This window comes from Brienomyrus brachyistius, chromosome 2 (genome assembly GCF_023856365.1).
Source record: "Brienomyrus brachyistius isolate T26 chromosome 2, BBRACH_0.4, whole genome shotgun sequence".
NCBI classification, from domain to species: Eukaryota; Metazoa; Chordata; class Actinopteri; order Osteoglossiformes; family Mormyridae; genus Brienomyrus; species Brienomyrus brachyistius.
Window position 1 is genome coordinate 3,489,396 of NC_064534.1, and position 20,537 is coordinate 3,509,932.

At 46.9% G+C, this 20,537-nt stretch overlaps 1 protein-coding gene across 5 annotated transcripts; it reads left to right on the forward strand.

Moving 5' to 3' along the window:
• Window positions 1–2,312: 2,312 nt before the first annotated feature.
• LOC125713167 (uncharacterized) lies at window positions 2,313–10,710 on the forward strand. Of its 5 annotated transcripts, none has more exons than XM_048984114.1 (9): window positions 2,313–2,403; window positions 4,733–4,901; window positions 5,038–5,179; window positions 5,522–5,633; window positions 5,909–6,009; window positions 6,982–7,051; window positions 7,154–7,393; window positions 8,582–8,750; window positions 9,555–10,710. In XM_048984114.1, the coding sequence occupies exons 1-9, from the start codon at window positions 2,392–2,394 to the stop codon at window positions 9,890–9,892; spliced, it is 1,353 nt and encodes a 450-aa protein (XP_048840071.1). In that variant the 5' UTR covers window positions 2,313–2,391; the 3' UTR covers window positions 9,893–10,710. The 5 variants fall into 5 exon arrangements, with proteins under 5 accessions (XP_048840071.1, XP_048840092.1, XP_048840075.1 ...); XM_048984135.1 differs by having other exon boundaries at window positions 9,811–10,710; XM_048984118.1 differs by having other exon boundaries at window positions 8,582–9,686.
• Window positions 10,711–20,537: the final 9,827 nt, after the last annotated feature.

The following is a 20,537-nucleotide window of genomic DNA, read 5'->3' on the forward strand; positions in this document are numbered from 1 at the left end:
CCACAGTGTTAAGCCACACAGAGCTAATTATTACAAGTGCGTAACCTTGCAGGACAGACATCAGTTCAAATATACCAATTCTGTTTTACTAAGATTTTTTTAAACAATGCTAGTATCTGCACATTCTATCTAATCTAGTCAAATAACATTGTAGGTGTCGTCGTAGATCACAGGTGTGTGTTTTGCTGGTATGTGTGACAACATTTTAATGTTATTTCAGCAAGGATAAATTCAGGACCCCAGCATACCTCATAACGGTTGACCACCCAAAAATGCCACTGAAACATTCGGTCCGCCGCACTAGCCTAAACAGTGTCAGATAAAATAAACATGTCAGAAACATTCTGCTCTTTCTAACCACGTTCAGTTCCTCGTCCTAAGTGCTCTTAAGGGTTATGTGACCACCAACAGCTACGTAAAATGGAAGTTAGGCCTCTTTAAGTGAATACAAAAAAAGCGTAATGCAGGCTGGAAGAGACAGCTGAGTGACCCAGCCCGTCTGCACTCACAGAGTTCGTGTGCGATCGAGCCAGCGAGTTTGTTTAAGAAATACAAGCGAGAGGTTTATCATTCTGTCGGCCTAGGCCGGAAGGACGGACGGACAGACAGACAGACCCACCCTAATACCACACCCATGGTGCAATTAACGCAAAATAAGGTGAGTCAAAAAGACTTGGTCTGGATTTGTAGCTTCTGGACCTGAAATGCCCGACAAACGTCAGTCGAAATGTCCCACCGTCAGTCCGAGTGTCCACGGAAAGTGACGAGCGGTACGACCTACATGTTTTCTGGTATGCAGTTCCTAATTTGAACACTAGATGACGCTCTCCATCGCTATATTAGCGTATATGCATCCCGGTGATCAATTGGGTTTCCTCACCATCAAGGAGCCGCTGCGGGACGGGATGGTCAGAATCATGGAGGACGTCTGCTAAACTTAACGAAAAATGTAGAACTTGTATCTAGACTTTTTGAAACCCACTTTATTATAACACAGAAATAAGTACAAATGTAACACTTCTATTTTCCATCCATCCATCCATCCATCCATCTATCCATCTTCCAACCACTGGTTGGAAGATGGGTGAGAAGATGGCAATGTTGACCATCACCTTGTGAAACACTTTGAAGCCTGAAAGAGATCCTCAACCCTGCTCTGTCAGAGGAATACACCAGTGACCATCCAGTGCCTTCTCTGGATGTCTCTGCTGATAGCTGTCGGGAGGACATCTTTTGTCTTCTTTAACCCTCATCTTCATCCTTACCTGCCTGCTCCTCATCATTCATATATTTTAGATTCTCGGTTTTTGTCCTTAGCTACACTTCTTCCCTGAATCTGGGTATACTGATAGCATCGAGCACGGAAATGAATGGGCGGGGGTTAAACTATAACGTTATAGAATTGTTTAGATTATGGGTAAACCAACTGGTCAATGTAATCTTGTAGCACTTAGTGCCATGTAAACATTGCGGGAAATTAGTTTTGGATTTAATGCACTCATACCTCAGGAAACATCTCAAAATGAAACAATATGAAGTTTTATATAGTGAGCCCACTGCTGCTATTGGTTTAGCCCGGACCACGTGACAAATCCCTAATCCAGATTGAAATCTGTAATCCACTGCTCCACAATGACCGTCATTCCCCCCTCCCTCATTGTCCAGAGTCTCCCCCTTGGTTGAGTTATTCGTGCTGCCAGAGCATGCAACAGACACCCTACCTCACCCTTTTGGTGACGGTTTTACACAGCCATGTGAAATGTCTCAGTTGGAACTGCCGTGAGGCACTGGAACCCAGACAGCTCTGAAAGTTCAGACGTCGTAGCCGGTGGTGTCACGTTTCCTCAGGACACTGAGATTGATGTCACTATAACATCTGTTTGGATAGGTTCACTGAAGATACAATGCCATGCACACTTCTGGCTGATCATGGACGGATGGATGTCAGCTTCTGACTAACCCTGTCCCGCTAACTAACTGGTTAACATAAGTGGGAATAATGAATGCGATGACAACGCTGTAAACCTCACCGGTTGCTCTGCCATAACTAATGATTAAAAGGTTATTCCGCTTCTCAGTAATAGTATTGCTTACACTAAGTCGAGTCAATATTTTATTAAGATTTTCAGATGTCACTCCAGAATCAAGATAAAACTATTTAATTTAACGCCAGATTAACTTCAGCGAAGTTTTAATCAGAAACACCGGCATTTCGCCAGGTCAAACGTCAACCAGAAAAGAAGATCATTTAAATTGCTGTCATGAAAGATAATGTTCCCTGAAGAATGGGAGATTCCGACGCACGAGCCGCCTTTTGCTAAAGCGTCCGGTTGCCCAGCAACGAAGTTTCTCACAACCGGATGCAGCTGCACGTGCTGTCACCCGCAAGCTATGGCGAATGAGGTAATATGTTCTAACAAAATGTATGCATTTCTGGGCTGCTTGATTAATAATTGCTTGATATTTTCTCTAATCTCTTCTCATCTTGTCCCACCTTTAAAAAGCCAAAGCAATATTTACACAATTTATTTAATCCTGGATTAAATAAAAAAATCCATTTTTTTTTTTACTTCAAATCAGCATTTTAATTTCTGTGTGTTCATGCGACCATTGTGAAATAATGATCTGGATGTTTGATTTGGTATTTGATGCATGTGTGCTGCTTGGATAATTTACGCAGACAACAGCGTGTATATTAAATGGCCTAGCTGGAGTTAATAGAGATTTCGTTGGTTAATGGCAAGGGAAAAGATAAGTAATTTAAGCATTTACATAAATAATTGCGATCGGCCGTATTTGGAACTGTGCTTGAGATCTTTCATTTTCCATACAAACCCATGCACTTAGAATTATATTATCACAATACAGACACTCCTCGCATAACGATTGAGTTTCGAGTAGGTCATTATAAGTGAATCGGTCACTTATATTAGGCCACTTAAAAAAAAAATTGGTTCTCGTCCCCGACCGACAATTGTGAAACTAATAAACAAAACACGGAAACTGTTTGGGAGATGTCTTATCTAGAACAGCGACGTTACAACAAGCTGGGCAGTAAGTGCTAACGTTAATAATCAACGGAATTACCAAAAAAATTATACGCTAACATGTATATAGGCATGTATGGAAAATGAATCGCGGTTAGCGTCCTTTTGCACATTAGCGAACTAAAACAGCTGCAAAAATTAATGTAACTTGTACATATTAACTAAGATATGAAACAAGTAAAATATTTACAGCCATTGCTTTCGAAGACGTGAACACTCAACCTTGCGTATCCGTGCTTTACGCGTTACTGGGGGTTCCCTATCCCGCAATACAAAGCATATGCATCAAACTAAAGGCTGTAAAGTGACTGCGAGTTCAGTGTACACTGATATGCCATATCATAATAAAGATCAATAACTGCAAACAATATACAACCTTCCACTATGGATCGAAATAAATCAGAGAGCAGAACAAACAACAGAATAGAAAGGCCGCGCTTCCGTTTCCACGGGCTAAATTTTCGTACGTTATGATACCAACAGATCAGAGAGCTGGTCGTAAATCTGGGCGGTTGTTAAAAAGGTTGACCGTTAAGTAAGTATCTGTAATAATAATAATAATAATAATTCAATCTATAGTTCAGTGATTAATATGCAGATTTCAGGGTCGTTCTAGTCCATCCCTGTGTTTGTCCCTATTTGGTCAGATGGTGTCGCTGGCCATCCTGTTACTGTCATGTCACCTTAGTCCCTAATGTGTTTCTCCACTTCCCGGGTTGTCATAGTTTAATGGGCCGAGTGAGTGGCTCAGAAGTCTTTGTCCCTGTTTTGGTTTACTTTACTTGTACCCTGTTTTATTTTGCTCTTCTTGTACTTATGTTCCTAGTTTTTTCCTAGTATTATTCTCTGTGTTTAGTGAAGGTTCCTTAGTTTCCTGTGTTATTGTTTTCACCTGTCCAGAGTCACGGACTGTTAGTCCTATGAATTTAAGTGCCTACCTTTGTTGATTTCCCTAGTTAGTCATTATGAGTTGTTGTTCTGTGTGTAAATGTTACTGTGTTTTTGATACCCTGCTTGCCCAGTTCTGCTCCCAGTTCTGTTCCCAGTGTTCTGCTTAGTTCAGTAGTTGTGACTATTCTACGGTTTTTAGTTAATTCCTTATTTTTTCCCCTGTTTGGTTTCTGACCCCTCATGGTCCTTTTATTTTTGTGATTTGTTCCCAGTGCATGTTTTGGTTCCCTCCAATAAACTGACCTGTTGTCTCTTAGAGCCGCCAGTGGGTCGTCACCTTCTTTTCCCGCCTGCCCCATGCCCCGAGTCCGTAACAGCAGATGGATGGGCCCTCCAGATCAAAACCGTCAGAAGATGAACTTCATTAACCCCATGTTAATGGATATCCCCCATGTAGATGTTTATTTTGAGTTGGTTTTGTTTTCTTTGACCGCTTAGCATCTCCAGTTAAAGTCTGCTTAAGTCAATGTCTTCATTAAGCAGAACCCTTTCATGCCCTGCTCGTCCGCTCCTCAGGGTGCCACGCCCCCTCGCTACCTCGTGTGGAATCCCCGTGTTACCAGCTGCTTCTCGTTGTCGTTAATTAGTCCTGTGTATTTAAGTCCGCGTTCAAGTATGTTTCCCCAGTCTGGTCATTGGCGTTGCGATCTGTTCCAGCGTGTGTTCTTCAGTTAAACCCCTTGTTCGCCCATTTTCATGGCTCCTGCTCCTGTTTCCCCGTTCAACCATATCAGAGCCCACTCCGTGTGGACCATCGCCCCAGCGAGCTTCTGGATGAGCCCCACTGTCTTTGGGCCTTGTGCCAACATCTTTGTTGCTGGGAAACTGTGCAGCGAATGGCTAGAGGCAACCTTCAATATGCCAACACCAGAACATCCACAAAAACCCGAGTTTGCCGGAAAGGTATGCCGTTCTCCATGGCGTTTGTACACAGGGCAGCTGAATAATGCTTTGGGCTTTAATGGCACATTCCTGACCTCCCTTGGATCTTTTCCTGGTCCTTCGTGAGAGCTGACTCCTCTTATCTTGTGTCTCCCAGATGAGCTCCCGGCCTTGAACGTCGTTAATGTGTCCGAGTGGTCTGAATTGGACATGGTCCCCATGGGCAAAGTCTTACAGAAGAGATTTATCTCAGAAAAGGTCTCCAGCAAGATCCAGCACCCCTGCACTAGGTTAGACAGGTATAAAGAATCAGGTTAAAGATCCCAAAACATAAAACAAGATCAACACATAACTAGCTTGGATCCTCTGACATTTTCATATACCTTAATCTTGCTTACGATACAGTTCACCACATGCATAGTAACTTTTTTCATCAATACCTCTATTCTACCTCCCAGTTATGTCATCGTAGAACAAAAGTGTCGCATGAGCACATTAACCTCCCAATATGGTGTGATATTTATTCCTGCTGTAAAATAAGCTTTTGAGTAGCATAGCAATCGATGCTTCTGGTTGTTTAGGGATGTGGGAGGCGTCTGAGCTGGCATCTCCAGAGTGACAGTGTTTACCGTTTCTTTCAGCGCTGTTCTGCGGTCAGTCCCCTGCAGCTTGGCCAACGTCCATTTCCCGAAGCTTGCCTCTTCGCCTCCTGCCAGGCACCCCGCCAGCAGCAAGGACAGCAGGACCGTAAAGGTACCCGCCCCTTTGACCGCTCTGTGAATGCCCACCCCGGCATGGGCATGGGTTTCATATTAACTCTGGGCCTAATCAGCTAGACAGAAGCTTAAAGGAAATAAAACCTTATTCATCAGCAACAGAAGGCAGCTGATCAGCCAAGGCTTTTGGACATTATCGCCAGGACCGATGGGGCAGCCTGATGATTATGTGTCCGCCCGAGTAGCTGTGAATCTTCCTCTGCCTGCTTTCCTTCCTGTTCTCCTCGCCCCTGGCATCTGTTCCCCCTGCAGCTGAGCCAGGCCTACATCCAGCCCCTGGAGCCCTGCCCTGCCCCTGTAATGATCTGGGTCCCCAGCTCCCAGCACATCACCCACAAGCCCCTGCAGTGGAGGTCGCGTGTAGGCCGTGTGTAGGCCGCTTGTAGGCCACTCGCCTGTTATCTCACTCTACTGAGTGATGGTTTCTGCTGCAAACTCTGTTTCTAGCCATTGCATGTGCTGGCTGAAGTTGTGAAGATGGTATGAAAATGTAGTTTTGCTACTGCAGATCTGAGAATAAGAACATAAGAATAAGGAAGGGTTACAGTAACTTTCAGTGTAATATAGTAGTATTCCATGTACTGTAGTATTTTTCAGTGTAGTATTCAGTGTAATTTAGTAGTCTTCTGTGTAGTGTTGAAGTATTCAGTGTAGTATTAATCAGTGGGATGGAGTGGTAGCTCTGAGGCTAGGGATCTGTGCCAGCAAATGGAAGGTTGCTGGTTCAAATCCCATGAATGCCCAGAGTGATTCCACTCCATTGGGCCCTTGAGCAAGACCACTAACCTACAATTGCTTCATCCTGTGTATGACGATAATCTACATCCAGCCCTATAAGGAGGTCCTCCAGCTTACAGGGAATAACTTGGGGTTAGTGGGCCGATTGGGACTCCAGGTACTGGGAAAAAAACTCACACTGGTGCATTCAGACTGGTGTGGTGCTGAGGTGTCGCCCACCACATGGCTGCACTCAGGCTCTCATCCCTGAGGTGGTTGGTCATGTGGTGGATGCAGCAACGCACTGTAATCGGTGCACGCTCCTTACACACTGTAATCGGTGCATGCTCCTTACGCACTGTAATCGGTGCATGCTCCTTACGCACTGTAATCGGTGCACGCTCCTTACCTACCATAGTAATCAGTGTACTATAGTATCTTGCAGTGTAGTATACATGAAATGTTGTATATTATATAGTTTGTCAGATGTTCTAAATCTCACACAAATTTCAGCATTAAAGGGCTATTTGGCATGAGGTGATAATCGGTGGGCTGTTAGATTCTGATGTGTGTTTTTTTTTTTAAACATTCTCCCTCCTGGATTTTAGGCCAGCATCTCCCCACGTGACAGTCATGCAGATCTCCTGCCGTTTGCCACCCCAGTTTGGTGACCCTTTGGTGAGAGAGATGACCTGGGAAGCCAGGAAGCGCTGAGTGTGTGAGCCATTTATCTCTTTGCGTAGCTTATTATTAATTCTATAAATTATTTCATTGCTGCAGGACTGGAGGAAGTCAAAAAGCGGAGCCAAGAGAATCCGTTTCCAGGCCTCTGGAAAGCCGGAGGCCAGAGTCGGCAGGAGCGCAGATGGCGAGCCGGACGTGGCCGTGGCAGTGGATGCACGGGGGGGCGACATGCTTCTGGAGAACATGCCAGAGGTCCTCCACAACGTGAGGCAGAGGAGGCAGCGCGGGGCTCCCTCACGAGACGTCCTAGCACCTGATTACGTGCCAGACACCAAGGTGCAGGCAGGGGGGTGCAGGCAGGGGGTCCTCTGTGGACGCGTCTTTAAGCACTTTGAAGTGGAGTGAATAGAGAGCAGGTTTTCCTTCCCAGGAGCAGAGGGCTTGTGGCGGGGAGGGAAACCAAAAGCCGTTATCAGCTTGTCCCATCGTGTGAAAGAACGCAGGTCACGTGTGCAGATTAGCAGGGTGGAGGGTGGGGGCATGGGGGGTGGTTCTGGGAAAGGCAGAAAGAGGCTCCTGTTTATGTAATGCGTCCCAGAGAACGCCCCCCGCACCGGTACCAAACTCCTTTCCGACTGAACAGTTTCCTATTTGTTTTCCCGTGTGGGGAGGGCCCCGCGTTGCCAGTCACATTCCCGGCCGGCCGGATACACAGAACCTGTAGGACCACGGAATGTACAGGAGCAGCCCTCGAAGATGCCAGTCCGGCTGAATCATGTGTGCTGTGTTAAATCACACATTTTACTTACTTAACAAAAGTCCCCAGACTATAAGCAGTGATGCAGATTTACGGATTACAGATTGAACCTTTTGTCACAGCAGAACGAGCTGATGAGGCTGTATTAGGCAACGTCCAAGGGCTCCGGAAGCTTCTAAACCATCAGCTGTCCTCAGCAAAAGCTCCCACTGAACCACCAGGTGTCACTACCGCTGCTTTTCCACTGTCATACTGAGTACATTATGATTTGCTGTGTGCTAATTTCTGCTGGCAAGTATGTGAGAATCGTGGTATCGTGTTAGCATCAAATGCTAGCAGGATTAGCATTGAGCTGCATTACAAATCCATGCTGTTCAGCTGTTCTATAGTCATTTCTTTAAGTTCCAGGATGTCAGGAACGCATCACAAGTTGCGCTACTGCTAATAATGAATAATATATATATAGAATATGCCGTTTTTTTCCTTTGAATAATCCATGCATATTGATGTAAAACACTGGTCTTTCTGTGCATTTTGGCCAATCAAGTGGTGGTTTGGTGACACTTTGGGCCTGCTAATAAGCAGGGCCATGCTGGTACGCGTATGGGTCAGGTACAGCTCACGTAACTTACAACTGAGAGCCACCAGTGCACAGTATGGCCTGGGTATAGCTCAGTTCTTCATAGCGGTATGTGGGAGGTGATTGGGGGAAGGGCGTCAGAAGATGTCAATAAGAGAGTTTGTCCTTTCGTCTCATGGGGGGTCAGGAGTCATGGGAGTCATTGACTGGCGGAAGGGCTGCACCTACCTCTGGGAGGGAGACTGCATTCCTGGGGGAGGGAGCAGAAGCGCCCACTCCCAGGGGCCGCTGCCCAGGGGCCACTGCCCAGGGGCCACTGCCCAGGGGCCGCTGCCCAGGGGCCACGCCAGTGACAGGTACATACAGCACCACACCCCCCTCTTCAGTCCCACCCTGATCTCCTCTCTTCCTGTAGTCTGCAGCAGAAAGCTTATTGTTTCTATTTTAAAAAAAGTACGTTTACATGTAGTGAAACAAGGACGGCCTGTAATACTGGTTAACTTAACGATACAAAAAGAATAACAAACTAAAACTGCAGTGAGTTTTCATCACTCTGGCGTTACTGAGGTCAGTTTGACGTGTCTACATTACAGCCAAGGTAAGCGTACTTTATCTGGCATTTTACGCTTTGTGTACATTTGACTTTCACACTGAATAAACGTTTCTCCGGTCCTTGTTGGGGAAATGGTCAGGATCCCTATTGTTACCTTTCGCCACAGTTTCACACGGTTTGCATTTTATTGTCCAGTGGTCTGACTGAAATTATATTTACTGTGAAGCATAGAGGTGGTGTTTTATTACACGGTAGTAAGTTAACGTGTCCGAGATGTTCTGCTGTTTAAGGTCAAAGTACCCATGAAGATGCATTCTGATGGTGTGTTGATGTTCCTCCATGATCATGGGGTATTAACTTTACAGATATTCTAGTCTGAGATGTGTGTGTGTGTGTGGATTATGTCCCCGCAATGTGGTAACCTGTTTTTTTGACGCTGTGGGACCATTTTCGGTCTCCACAAAGGGAAAGTCAGTTTTCTAAAAATCTGTGAATGTAATCAAAAAACGAAAGACGCCAAAAGTCGTATTTTGTTCGGTTACTTATGGGTAAGGTTAGGGTTGGGTAGGGGTTAAGGGCGTCATGTTGGCATTAGATTTTTTCTCAGTGGACCACAGTGTCCTGGTTCCCATGGCAACCCCCTCGCTTGCCAGCTGCCTTGATGGCTGCCATGATACTTGGCTGAACCGTAGCAGCTTGTGCCCAAACTCTGGACCCCGGGTGAGTCCCTCAGTGTGTCCACGACACTGTCTCCTGTGCCCCCCCCCCCCCAGGTATAGTGTACCTGATTGGCCACAGAGAATCCTTCTGATACGTCCATTCCTACCACATGGTTTATTTCATGTTGGTCTCTGTTTTCATAGATGGTCAGCGTGGATGATGACATCGGTGATGGAGAGAGGGGGTGCAGCAGGGACGACTTCTGTGTCTCCCCCGAGCTTTTAAGGAGGAGGGGAGAATGGCCCTCCCCACACCAGTATCAGGGACAGGTCTGCTGTAACAGACTGTACTCACGGTCTCAGCACTGATTACGCGGTTGAGGGGATCTGCCATCAGGAAATATCTGCTGCTGTGGCCAAACCTGTATCTCATTTGTCTGATGCTGGGGGCCTCAAATGGCCGATTCTTGTCTGCATCCGAACTGACACTCATGTCCTCCCAGTTGGCAAAATTTACAGAGGGAGATGGTGAACAAAAATTCCTGAGGGGGGTTCCCCTCCCTCCCAAACATGGCTTTGTGCACCCAATAAAATTTGGACCTCGGGGAAAAATAATTGATTCCTCATGTTCTAAAGGTTAGGGAACAATGTAATTTGCTGTTAGCTTGAAACATCAATTTGAAAAGCTCTGTGTACATCCCTGTCAGACCACTAGGTGTCACCGTAGAGGTACAGTTGATGTGCCTCCATCTATCTATCTATCTATCTATCTATCTATCTATCTATCTATCTATCTATCTATCTATCTATCTATCTATCTATCTTCCAATCACTAATCCTGATTGGGGTGGCAGGGGGGCCCGGAACGTAAGACAACATAAGGCATGACGGAGGGTACCCCCCAGGGGGGCCAGCCCATGGCAGGGCACACACACTCACATACTGTCATACCCTGTGTAGAAATGCCAATTAATCTGTAATGAAACCAAGCGGATTAGACTCAGTTAGTTAAGGCAGCAGATAGAATTTGCAATTAAATGACCAAATCTATGATCTCGTTATCATTGTGTAATTACTTTTCAAATAAACTACGGACTGTACCTATACTGAATCTTTACAAAAACCCCTATATTTGTTTCAGATATGTGATCTCATGTTGTTTTTCAGATTAACTTTCATTCTGCACCATCATACCAAAACTATTTTGGTAAAGCAGATTGTTCTGTCATCGGCCACGTCGACCAGTGTATAAAATAATACCTTTTTTTTTACTTAGTTTGCAGCAATATGTAGTCTCCAGGGCAATTTAATCTAAACAATTAGTTCAAAAGTCCAACAGTGGGCTGTTTCCCAGGATGTGAAGGTGGCAACTTCAAGGGATCAACTTTAAGTCCTTAACCAAGGCGCCCCCTGCTGTATTAAACATAATTGCGTGTGTGATTAAGAGACAGGCGTTTAGTATGCCGGTGTTGGGGCATCACAGTGGATTGCTGCGTGGCCTCTGTGAACGGCTGGTTTGTTCTGAAAGGCCTTGAGAAAGCGGCCTTCACTTCCTTAGCGACAGTCGTAACGACCGCACGCTTGGCTTCCAAACAAGCGAGCAACATGAATTATGACTCTGTTCACTTATGAAGTCAAGTAGACTTTCTTCATTTTACCCATGACACGGTGTGCTGGCTTTGTCGCTGTTTATGCGGTAGATTCACCCGCCGCGCACTGGCAGCAGGAGGGATAGGTGATCAAAACACATTAACGGGTCATTTCAAAATTCATAAAACGCTGTTGGCCTATTAATGAAATATTTATGGCGATATTTTTATCTGTTTCAGGCAAACGTCTTGGAAAAGTACCGATGCATTTAGTGTTTATTTTTCCTAATGCGGTAATAAATTCTCCACATGGCACGTTAAAAAGCCTTTAGCTAATTGAGTCATTTGGTGAAACTTTTAGGTGGAATGACCAGCTATTATGTTTTGCTTATTTTAATAGACTTTGGATTAAGGCTGCGTGGACCCTACAGGATTAACAAGGTTGGCCCCTTCAGTGGTTCATGTGTCGGGTGTAACTCTCACTGTGGTGGTGGGTAAGCGTCCGTGGCCCTGACTGACGCCTGGTGACTGACGTGCCTGTCCTTTCCTTAGAAGTCGGCCTGCATGTTACAGCCCACGCGGACTCGCGATACGTGGCAGCTCACATGCGCTGGTATTCTGACATGGCCTGGGTCCGTATTAACATGGAGTGAAGCGCTTTCCTTGCTGAGGAGAATTTCTGCCTCAGACCAAGAAGTGCGACTTTTTTAAAATGAAATTCCCCGTCAAATTTAAGGTGTTGCCTCCCAGCACATTGAATCCCTGTTTCAGCACCGATGTGTACTGATGAATATCTATCTGCAAAAAGACTGACTAGGTAAACATCCACCTTCCACGGCTTCCACCTGAATCAGGAAGGCTGAGGGAGCATCTTGGCAAGCAGGGGGTGTGTGTTGGGGGGCATGGGAAGCCAGGCTATCACAGATTAAGCATACCAGGATTGGTTTAATAAATTACATTTTAACATGGTGCTGTTGAAGTCTCAAATCTGATTGGGCAAGAGGGTGTTGATTCATTGTCTATACCTGCACATGTAGGGCAAGTTAGGAGAATCACAGTAATAAGTAAATGCTCTATTATAATATTTCATTCTAACCAACTTAATGTAAACTACAAAAGCAAAGAGGTCGCTACTGATCATTTAGACAGCAACAGTGTTTTAGGCTGAGTCAGTTATTTAAACAGCAAAATGATTTCCTGATGAGACGCACTTGTAGCCCAGTCATATTGTACTACTCTACAATCCTGTGTAACCTGCCTAAATAAGATGGTAAACAAGCCCACTTTTAATAATCATGACCTCTAAGAGGTGTGTGTGTGTTTATTTTATTTACATCTTTGGCTCTGCAGAACCCTTACATATATATCAGAAGCTTTTAATCCAACGTGACATTATTTATCTATTTATTTTTTGGGAGACGGCTGACTCAGGCCTCACCCCGCTTGCCCAGTAGTGAAATCACTCAGCCAGCCCTGCGACAGTATGACAGTTTGTGAGTATGACAGTATGCAAGTATGACAGTATGCCAGTATGACAGTATGTGAATATGACAGTATGTGAATATGACAGTATGCGAGTATGACAGTATGTGAATATGACAGTATGTGAGTATGACAGTATGCAAGTATGACAGTATGCAAGTATGACAGTATGTGAATATGACAGTATGCGAGTATGACAGTATGTGAATATGACAGTATGTGAATGACAGTATGCGAGTATGACAGTATGTGAATATGACAGTATGTGAGTATGACAGTATGCGAGTATGACTATGTGAATATGACAGTATGTGAGTATGACAGTATGCAAGTATGACAGTATGCAAGTATGACAGTATGTCCTGCATCGGAGTCCACTGAGCCACACACTGCCCCCACGTATAACTAGTGTAGCCAATGGAAATTTTTCACTTTCACCTAAATGAAAATAATTGCTGCATCCTCATATAAATGTTCATAAAAATGTTATATTTTAGGCCGCAAAAGTTTCTGAACGGAAGCACATTAGATTGTAGGTCTATCAATTAATCTCCCCTTTATTAAAAGAGATCCCTGTTCATTTAAGTATACTGTGCGTGCATATGTATATGTGTGAATGTATATGTACACACACACACACACACATATACATATATACATACACATACATACATATATATATATATATATATATATATATATATATATATATATATATATATATATATATATAGGGGGGCGGCATGGTGGTCCAGTGGTTACCTCTGGGACCTGGGTTCGAGTCTCCGCCTGGGTCACATGCGTGTGGAGTTTGCATGTTCTCCCCATGTCGTCGTGGGGTTTCCTCACATGCATGCGTGCATGTCTGAGTGAATGGTGTGTGAGTCTGCCCTGCGATGGGCTGGCCCCCCCATCCTGGGTTGTTCGCTGCCTCATGCCCATTGCTTCTGGGATAGGCTCCGGACCCCCCGCAACCCAGTAGGATAAGAGGTTTGGAAAATGGATGGATGGATGGATGGATGGATATATGTATGTGTGTATGTATGTACAGAAAACGGACTGGTTTTGGGTTCTATGTCCTGAGTATCTGTAAGTAATCCATGACATTTCTTAGTGCTGAGTATTTGTAAGTAATCTGTGAGATCTGTTTGTGCTGCACTTGCTTTGCGGTAAGCTGCCCATCTTCCACTCCTGAACAGCTTGTGGCCAATTCCCAAAACATAGAGCAGTAACATCAGCAGCCTGCAGCAGCGAGGCTCCCTAGACGGGCCGGATAATCGCTGTGGCCTCTCTCCTGCAGTTTTTTCAGTTTTATTTTGAAGGGCTGCACCCATTGTAATAGCACCTCGGACAGATGAAGTAAACTCTCTCCTACCCATTAGCGATTTAGCCATTTTGCACCATCTTGTATAAGAGGACTGAGAAGCAAATAAGTGAGTGTGAGTTTTTTTTCCGAGCCTCCGAACGAGTCCCCTCTCTTTTGAACTACAATACAATTTTCAGCACGAAAACAAGCTATATTTACAGTCTTCCGTCAACACGAGTTTGACACCCTATTACTGCCCTTAAGAAAATATCTGCAGTCACGCAACACAGAATGTTCCAGAATGATACATTTTTCACTGTAAACGTAACCCGGATTTACCACGCTGACATAAGGAAAGTGAATTTAAAACAAATTAAAAGGGTGATTTTAAAGCGTCAACAGCATTGCACCAGGTGCTGAAGTAAAATTATTTAGCAATTAAGTGAGCTGACCTGCTGTACGATTGAAAGCACCTTCACGCTGGACTGAGGGACGCCTTGTTATTACAGTCAGAAGGAACCCTAAGCTTATAAATTTTGTTTCTCAGTTGCTGTTGTCAGTCGACTGTGTAAATCTCTGTCGCCAGATACAAATTCAGAAGTGTGGGGATCAGGAGCACATGGGGAATGACCTTAGCCACCCGAAAACCCCAGCAGATGTGGCTTGGGGCAGATTGAGGATGAAGCTGGAGATTCGCAGATCTTCAGTCTGTGCTTTCTGGCTCACGTGGAGCCAGGTATGGCGGCCATCTTGCTGGAGAATCAAGGGACGAGTGGAGAATAAGGTAGGCATGGAGACTGGGGTAGCAGCGATACTTACCACCATTCAAGCCATGTATATGCAGCATACTCATGTGGCATGAGGCCCCCTGTTGGCCACAAAGAGTCACTCCACTAAATATGAGTGGGGCCCCAAAGTGACTTTCGGAGTGGGGCCGCAGAAACTGCAAATTGGCCCCTGGGTTCCGCTTACGTCTTGGTGGGTTGTGATGAACCTCATGGTCATGTTTTCTTCCAGTGACCTGAACTTCAGCCACTTCCTGTTTGGTCTCCAAAGCCCTGATCAGGAGCTGCAGCTGTGATTCTTTGCACATTGTGAGGGGACAGCTATGGGGGGGGGGGGGGGGGGGTCAGTGTTCCGCTCTGGTGCCGTCAGTCAGGCAGCATCGCAAGCTCTCTCACCACCCCCCACTTTCCGCTGCCACTGGGTGTTTCCAAAGCGGACGGACAGGGGGCAGTTTCCCCTCCCCAAGACCAGGTGTGCCCACGACAGCTGGGGGGGGGCAGGGGGCTCTCGGGGTGAGCCCAGAACTCGCAGTGCTTCCTTCTGTGGACTTCTGGACTCCATCCAGGCTCCAGGCTGGTGACAGGGGTCACAGCACCAACATGTGCTCCCCGTGTGCCCCCCCCTGCTTTATTTGGGCCCCTGGGCCATCATCCAAGCAGCAAGTGTCTGAAATATAATGCTCTGTTTTGATCTATGACCCTAATTAAAAAGTTTCCCCGGTTACACAGAGGCCATTGGCCAGTTTGTTACCTAGAGGAAAGTACTGACAAATGGTGCTTCAGAATAGCCTGGTTATTATTTATATGAAGGCGGTTTATATATACTAACAGTGAGCGCCAGTGTTTGCAGCTGAGGCAGTCGTTAGCCAGGCACTCCGGGGGTTGTTGTTGGCACCGCGCTTGGGGTCACGGGGCGCCTGTACACTGGCCATACGTCTGCGACCGCGCTGGGGTGTCACAGAAAGCCCCATGACGATGACTCTTCTCCCACACCATCAGTTCTGGGTTGCCAACAGACCAGCATCCCGGGAGCCCCCATTGCAAGGTGGGACTGGTAGGGGGGTGTGTTCAGGCCATAGCTGACTGACGGCCCGGCAAACATCAGTTTTAACGATATTTGTTTATGTCCCCCTCCGCTTCTGGAACTTTCTGTTTACAGCACCGTTAGATAACTTTCTCCATCGGGAGTCACAGGCAAGGTTCTGTGAGGCTTCCACAAAGCAGCCACTCGCCCTCCATCCGCCCCACCCCCCGCCCATTAACAAAACACCACTGTGTTGTGCAGCAGGGTCACTGGCCCCCGACAGTTCTGCTGTGTTTGTGGACTTCAGGGAAGCAAGAAACCAGCTGAAAGGACTTCGTTAGTAACTGGCGTCATCATCTGATTTTCCCTTTGTTTTTTCTCTCCTTGGACAGGGTGCCTTTTGATGGCTGGGGGCAGGGGGGGGGGAACCTTGACGCTGCAAATAACGGCCTTCCAGGAAGTCGCCTTTCATCGTGCTCCAGGAGAGAGGACACACCCCAGTGGAATGAGTCCTCAAGGTGGCCAAAATGGCAGCTCACAGCTAACAGATCTCCCCGGTTGCGTATATATGCGCACCAGTAGGGTGTTTAGCGGTTTATCGGTGCACGCCACACAGGCTGTAGCATGGTGGGAAATTGCAGCAGGAGGCTATGGGTCACATGCTGGCAGGCGGGGCACGGTGCCATGGCAACGGCTTTGGAGAACACACCCCTGCCCAGTAGCTCTGGAATGGGGACTGGCCCACAGCACACCTGGATGAAGCAACCAGACAATGGCCAGTTTATTGCCATGTGATGGAGGGTATCACCGTGTGGTATCACCTCTGGCTTTCATCGCTCCTCTTTAGCGGGGCGGAGGAATGTGGGGGCGGGCCATGAGACCCAGCAGTCCACTCACCTTGGCACTGGCCAGGTAAATGGACCTCATTGTGTGACTGGGACAGTCCTGCTCACACCTGCCTTGGACCGTTTGAGGCAGAAATGGCCAGATGTCTGGCCCAGGATATGAAAGCGCCCGCCGTAAACCCTTATGACATCATCGGCAGGTCCAGGGGAGTGTAGGGGGGCTTCCAAGGCATCCACACCTTTCTCTTGTCTTGCTGACCCCACCCTTAAAAAACTAAGTCTCGGAATCTGGAAACTGTGTAAGAGTTAGCAATGCGCCACTTCAGCCTCCTGATGTTAACTTCCAGGCGTGACGGTGGCCTGTGACAGGATGGGCTGCTTGAGTTTGTGCACAGTAATGTGCAGGCATGACAGTGGCATGTGGCAAGATGAATTCTGCTTAGACTGGATCTATTGTACAAATGGGTGCATTTACATGTAAGTTATTTAGCAGAATCTTTTATCCAAAGCAGGGTCAACTAGCCCCTGGAGCAGTTGGGGGTGGGGGTAAGAGTCTCACTCAGGTGCCCAATGGTGACATCATTCTGCTAAGTCTAAAATTTAAACCAACAACCTTCTGATTACAGACCCAGCAGCTTATCCCTCTGACCCACACAGTGTTGTCATATAGACACTAAAACTACCATCTTCCATTTTCAGGACAAGCCCCCCCCCCCCCCCAGATGCTGACCTTATGAAACACACTGATCACACTGGGCCTGGATCGATTCACAATATTTTCCACTGATATATTTAAACGTAAAATATGCACTTGGTTTAAAATAGAGTCACGCATCAGCCTGGAAAGATCCCATTTTGTGCGTTCCAGTTAATTGCATCTGTCGGTTTGACCGCTCGCGAGCATTGTGTGCATGCATGGGCGTTATATTTATTGAAGGTAACCGGGTAACGTGTGTTTTCGTAGCGCTGCATTTGAAATAGCACGATGAGCTGTGTTATTAAATCAGGGCCATATTTCATAACGAGTGCTTAATTTCGTGTTGTAAGGTAGCCAGGCAAAAATTTTATTTTGGGTGTATGAAATGTATGACGTGGGTAGCCATGGCGATCTTCTGGTGATGTTCAACAAGTGAAAATGTCACCTCTGTCCTCAACCTCTGCCCTTGACTGGTCCTGGATCTGTGCAGCTTCCAGGTCGTTGTCCATCTGGAGATGCAGGAAATGTACGTGGCAAAAATATCCGTGTTTATGGTCTCCTGGCTGTGATACAGAAATACAGATTTCATTGGAGGTTTGTTGTGTATTTCCCAGAGCAGAGTTGGGAGAGGAGGGCCAGTTCTAATGCTTTTTGTTTCTCCATTCAGATGACAGAAGGGATGTTTGCCTCTCGTCCCGAAATAATGCAATTTATTAAGGCCGGCTGTCTCAGGGAATGTCATGGATGCCGAAGGCGTGTCTGGGACACCCTCACGAGGAATGTGCCCCCCCGCCCCCAAATCGAGAGCTTATCCAGTAGGATAAGCAGGCTGACACTCTCCAGTCACAGTCTGTCACCAAACAGGCCTCATTCAAGATAATGGCCATGAAATTAATATTCAACACGGAGTTTTAGCATTAGCGGCTGTAGCATGGTTTACGTCCGTGGGGACCCATGCAGCAGGGGCTCTGTGTCTTATGTGGACGTCGCCACTTGCTTCAGGGACCCCCATGCAGGAGGGTACCAACAAACCGAAAACATCTGAACACCACAGAGGGTGGGACGCACGCCACCAGTAAGCACGCGCACACGCACACCTGTGAGCGGACCCACGGTGAGGCCGTCAAGTGGTACATGCAGCAGAGGAAAAAACAGATCTTAGTCCTCGTTTTTCTTGGCGTTTCCTGTTTTCTCAGGGCTCCGCCTCCCTGCCGTGGCAAGCAACCCTTTCGTGGGACCTGCTCAGTGGCGTTGGCATGGTGACAGCTGCACGCAGCCCAGAAAGATGCACGGTACAGCCATTGTGTCACCTCACTGGAGAAGCCGGAGATTCCTGCGTGTAGTCCGTGCGAGGCGGCCCGATCACGCTCACATTCACTCTGTGATATTTTTAGTGAATGTTTATTTTCCCATTTGATAACTAATGAATGTGTTGCCAGGGAAAAGGGCTCTAAAGTTCATGAAAAATGGGCCTTCTTTCAGCAGCCACTGAGAACCTGCTCCGTGATTAAGATGGGAGATCCCCCACTCCCTCCCCTCCCGCTTGCCCTGTGCAGCTGAAAGGCATATCTATGCAACAGCAAATTAATGTGTTTTTCAAAAGCCAAGCTTTATCAGCCAAGCTCTGCATCGAGCTTGAACACGAGTCCACTGTCAAAGGTACCTCCGTAGGATCAGAGGCAGGAGGGATTTTGGGCCTGCAGGTTCGGTCCGGCTGTGGGACCTACCAGCAAGGTCCTGAATATAAGTGACTACCCAGCTGTATAACTGGATATAAAGTAAAAGTGTAATGTTTTGCACAGGGGCTCCAAGGGCCCCAGTTGCTTACTCTTCACCTCATATTTGCCCCCCCCTCGTTTTATAGCAGCTGTCACACTTGTGCCGCCTGTTGATTCTGCAGGCCGTTGAGCACCAAGGTAATGTACAGCCCAGTCCGGAGTCACCCCCAGCTACGGCTGGAAATGTTTATCTGGCCGGCCAACAATGGCTGGCACGCAGCCAACGGGCCCAGCCACCAAACAGGCACCCCCCCTCCATCGGGGTCTTGGCTGGGGGGCAGCACACACATCCTGGCTTTGTGGACCAGGAATCCCAGGAATCCGGACTGCCTCCTCCTGCCCCAACAGCCTAAAACTTAGTCACATGCACTGCTAACTGCCACTGCAATTCTGTAACCTCATCACCTGTAGCCTTTGCCTTCACCAATTATCACCATCAGTAACTCAAACCAACACCCCCTGCCCTAACCAGCCACTACCCACATCCACCACCCCAATACACACCGTGGATGCTAAGTGCAGGGACATGTTACACCACCCAAATACACGGTATGTACACTCAGTACAGGGACATGTTACACCACCCCAATACACGCCATGGACGCTCAATGCAGGGCCATGTTACACCACCCCAATACACGCCATGGACGCTCAATGCAGGGACATGTTACACCACCTCAATACACGCCATGGACGCTCAGTGCACTGACATGTTACGCCACCCAAATACGCAGTATGTACTCTCAGTACAGGGACATGTTACACCACCCCAATACACGCTATGGACGCTCAGTGCACGGACATGTTACACCACCCAAAAACACGGTATGTACATTCAGTACAGGGACATGTTAGACCACCCCAATACACACCATGGACGCTCAGTGCACGGACATGTTACACCACCCCAATACACGCCATGGACGCTCAGTGCAGAGACATTCTCAAGTGTTTTTCTCTTGTGTCCATACACCACTAGGAATTGAATGTGCCACCAGTTCTTTGGGCAGAATCGCTGAGGATGACTTAACAGGAATGACTAGAAAAATGCTGTCATCCTAAAATCATGGCCACCGTGAACAGGACTGCATCCTGCGACTGACATTATTTCAGTCATTATTTTTTCCAGCTTCACCTCTTGGTTGTGGTATCTGCCCCAGCTGACTATGGTGTTATAGGGACTCTAACCTATAATCAGAAAATATCAGGCTGAGAGAACACTATGAAGGTCTGCTGATGTTGTCCCCATGGGGAACTCTACGTTCAGAAGCCCTGAGTAACAGACATTAGTCAGGCCTGCTAGCTTTTGATGGCCGTCCCATCCAAAGTGCAATTAAACGGCAGCGTGAGCCAGAGTGAACCCGAGGACTTCCTGTACTAGAACAAAAACACTTTTCCATATGTTCTCTCAGGCCGACAAACCCG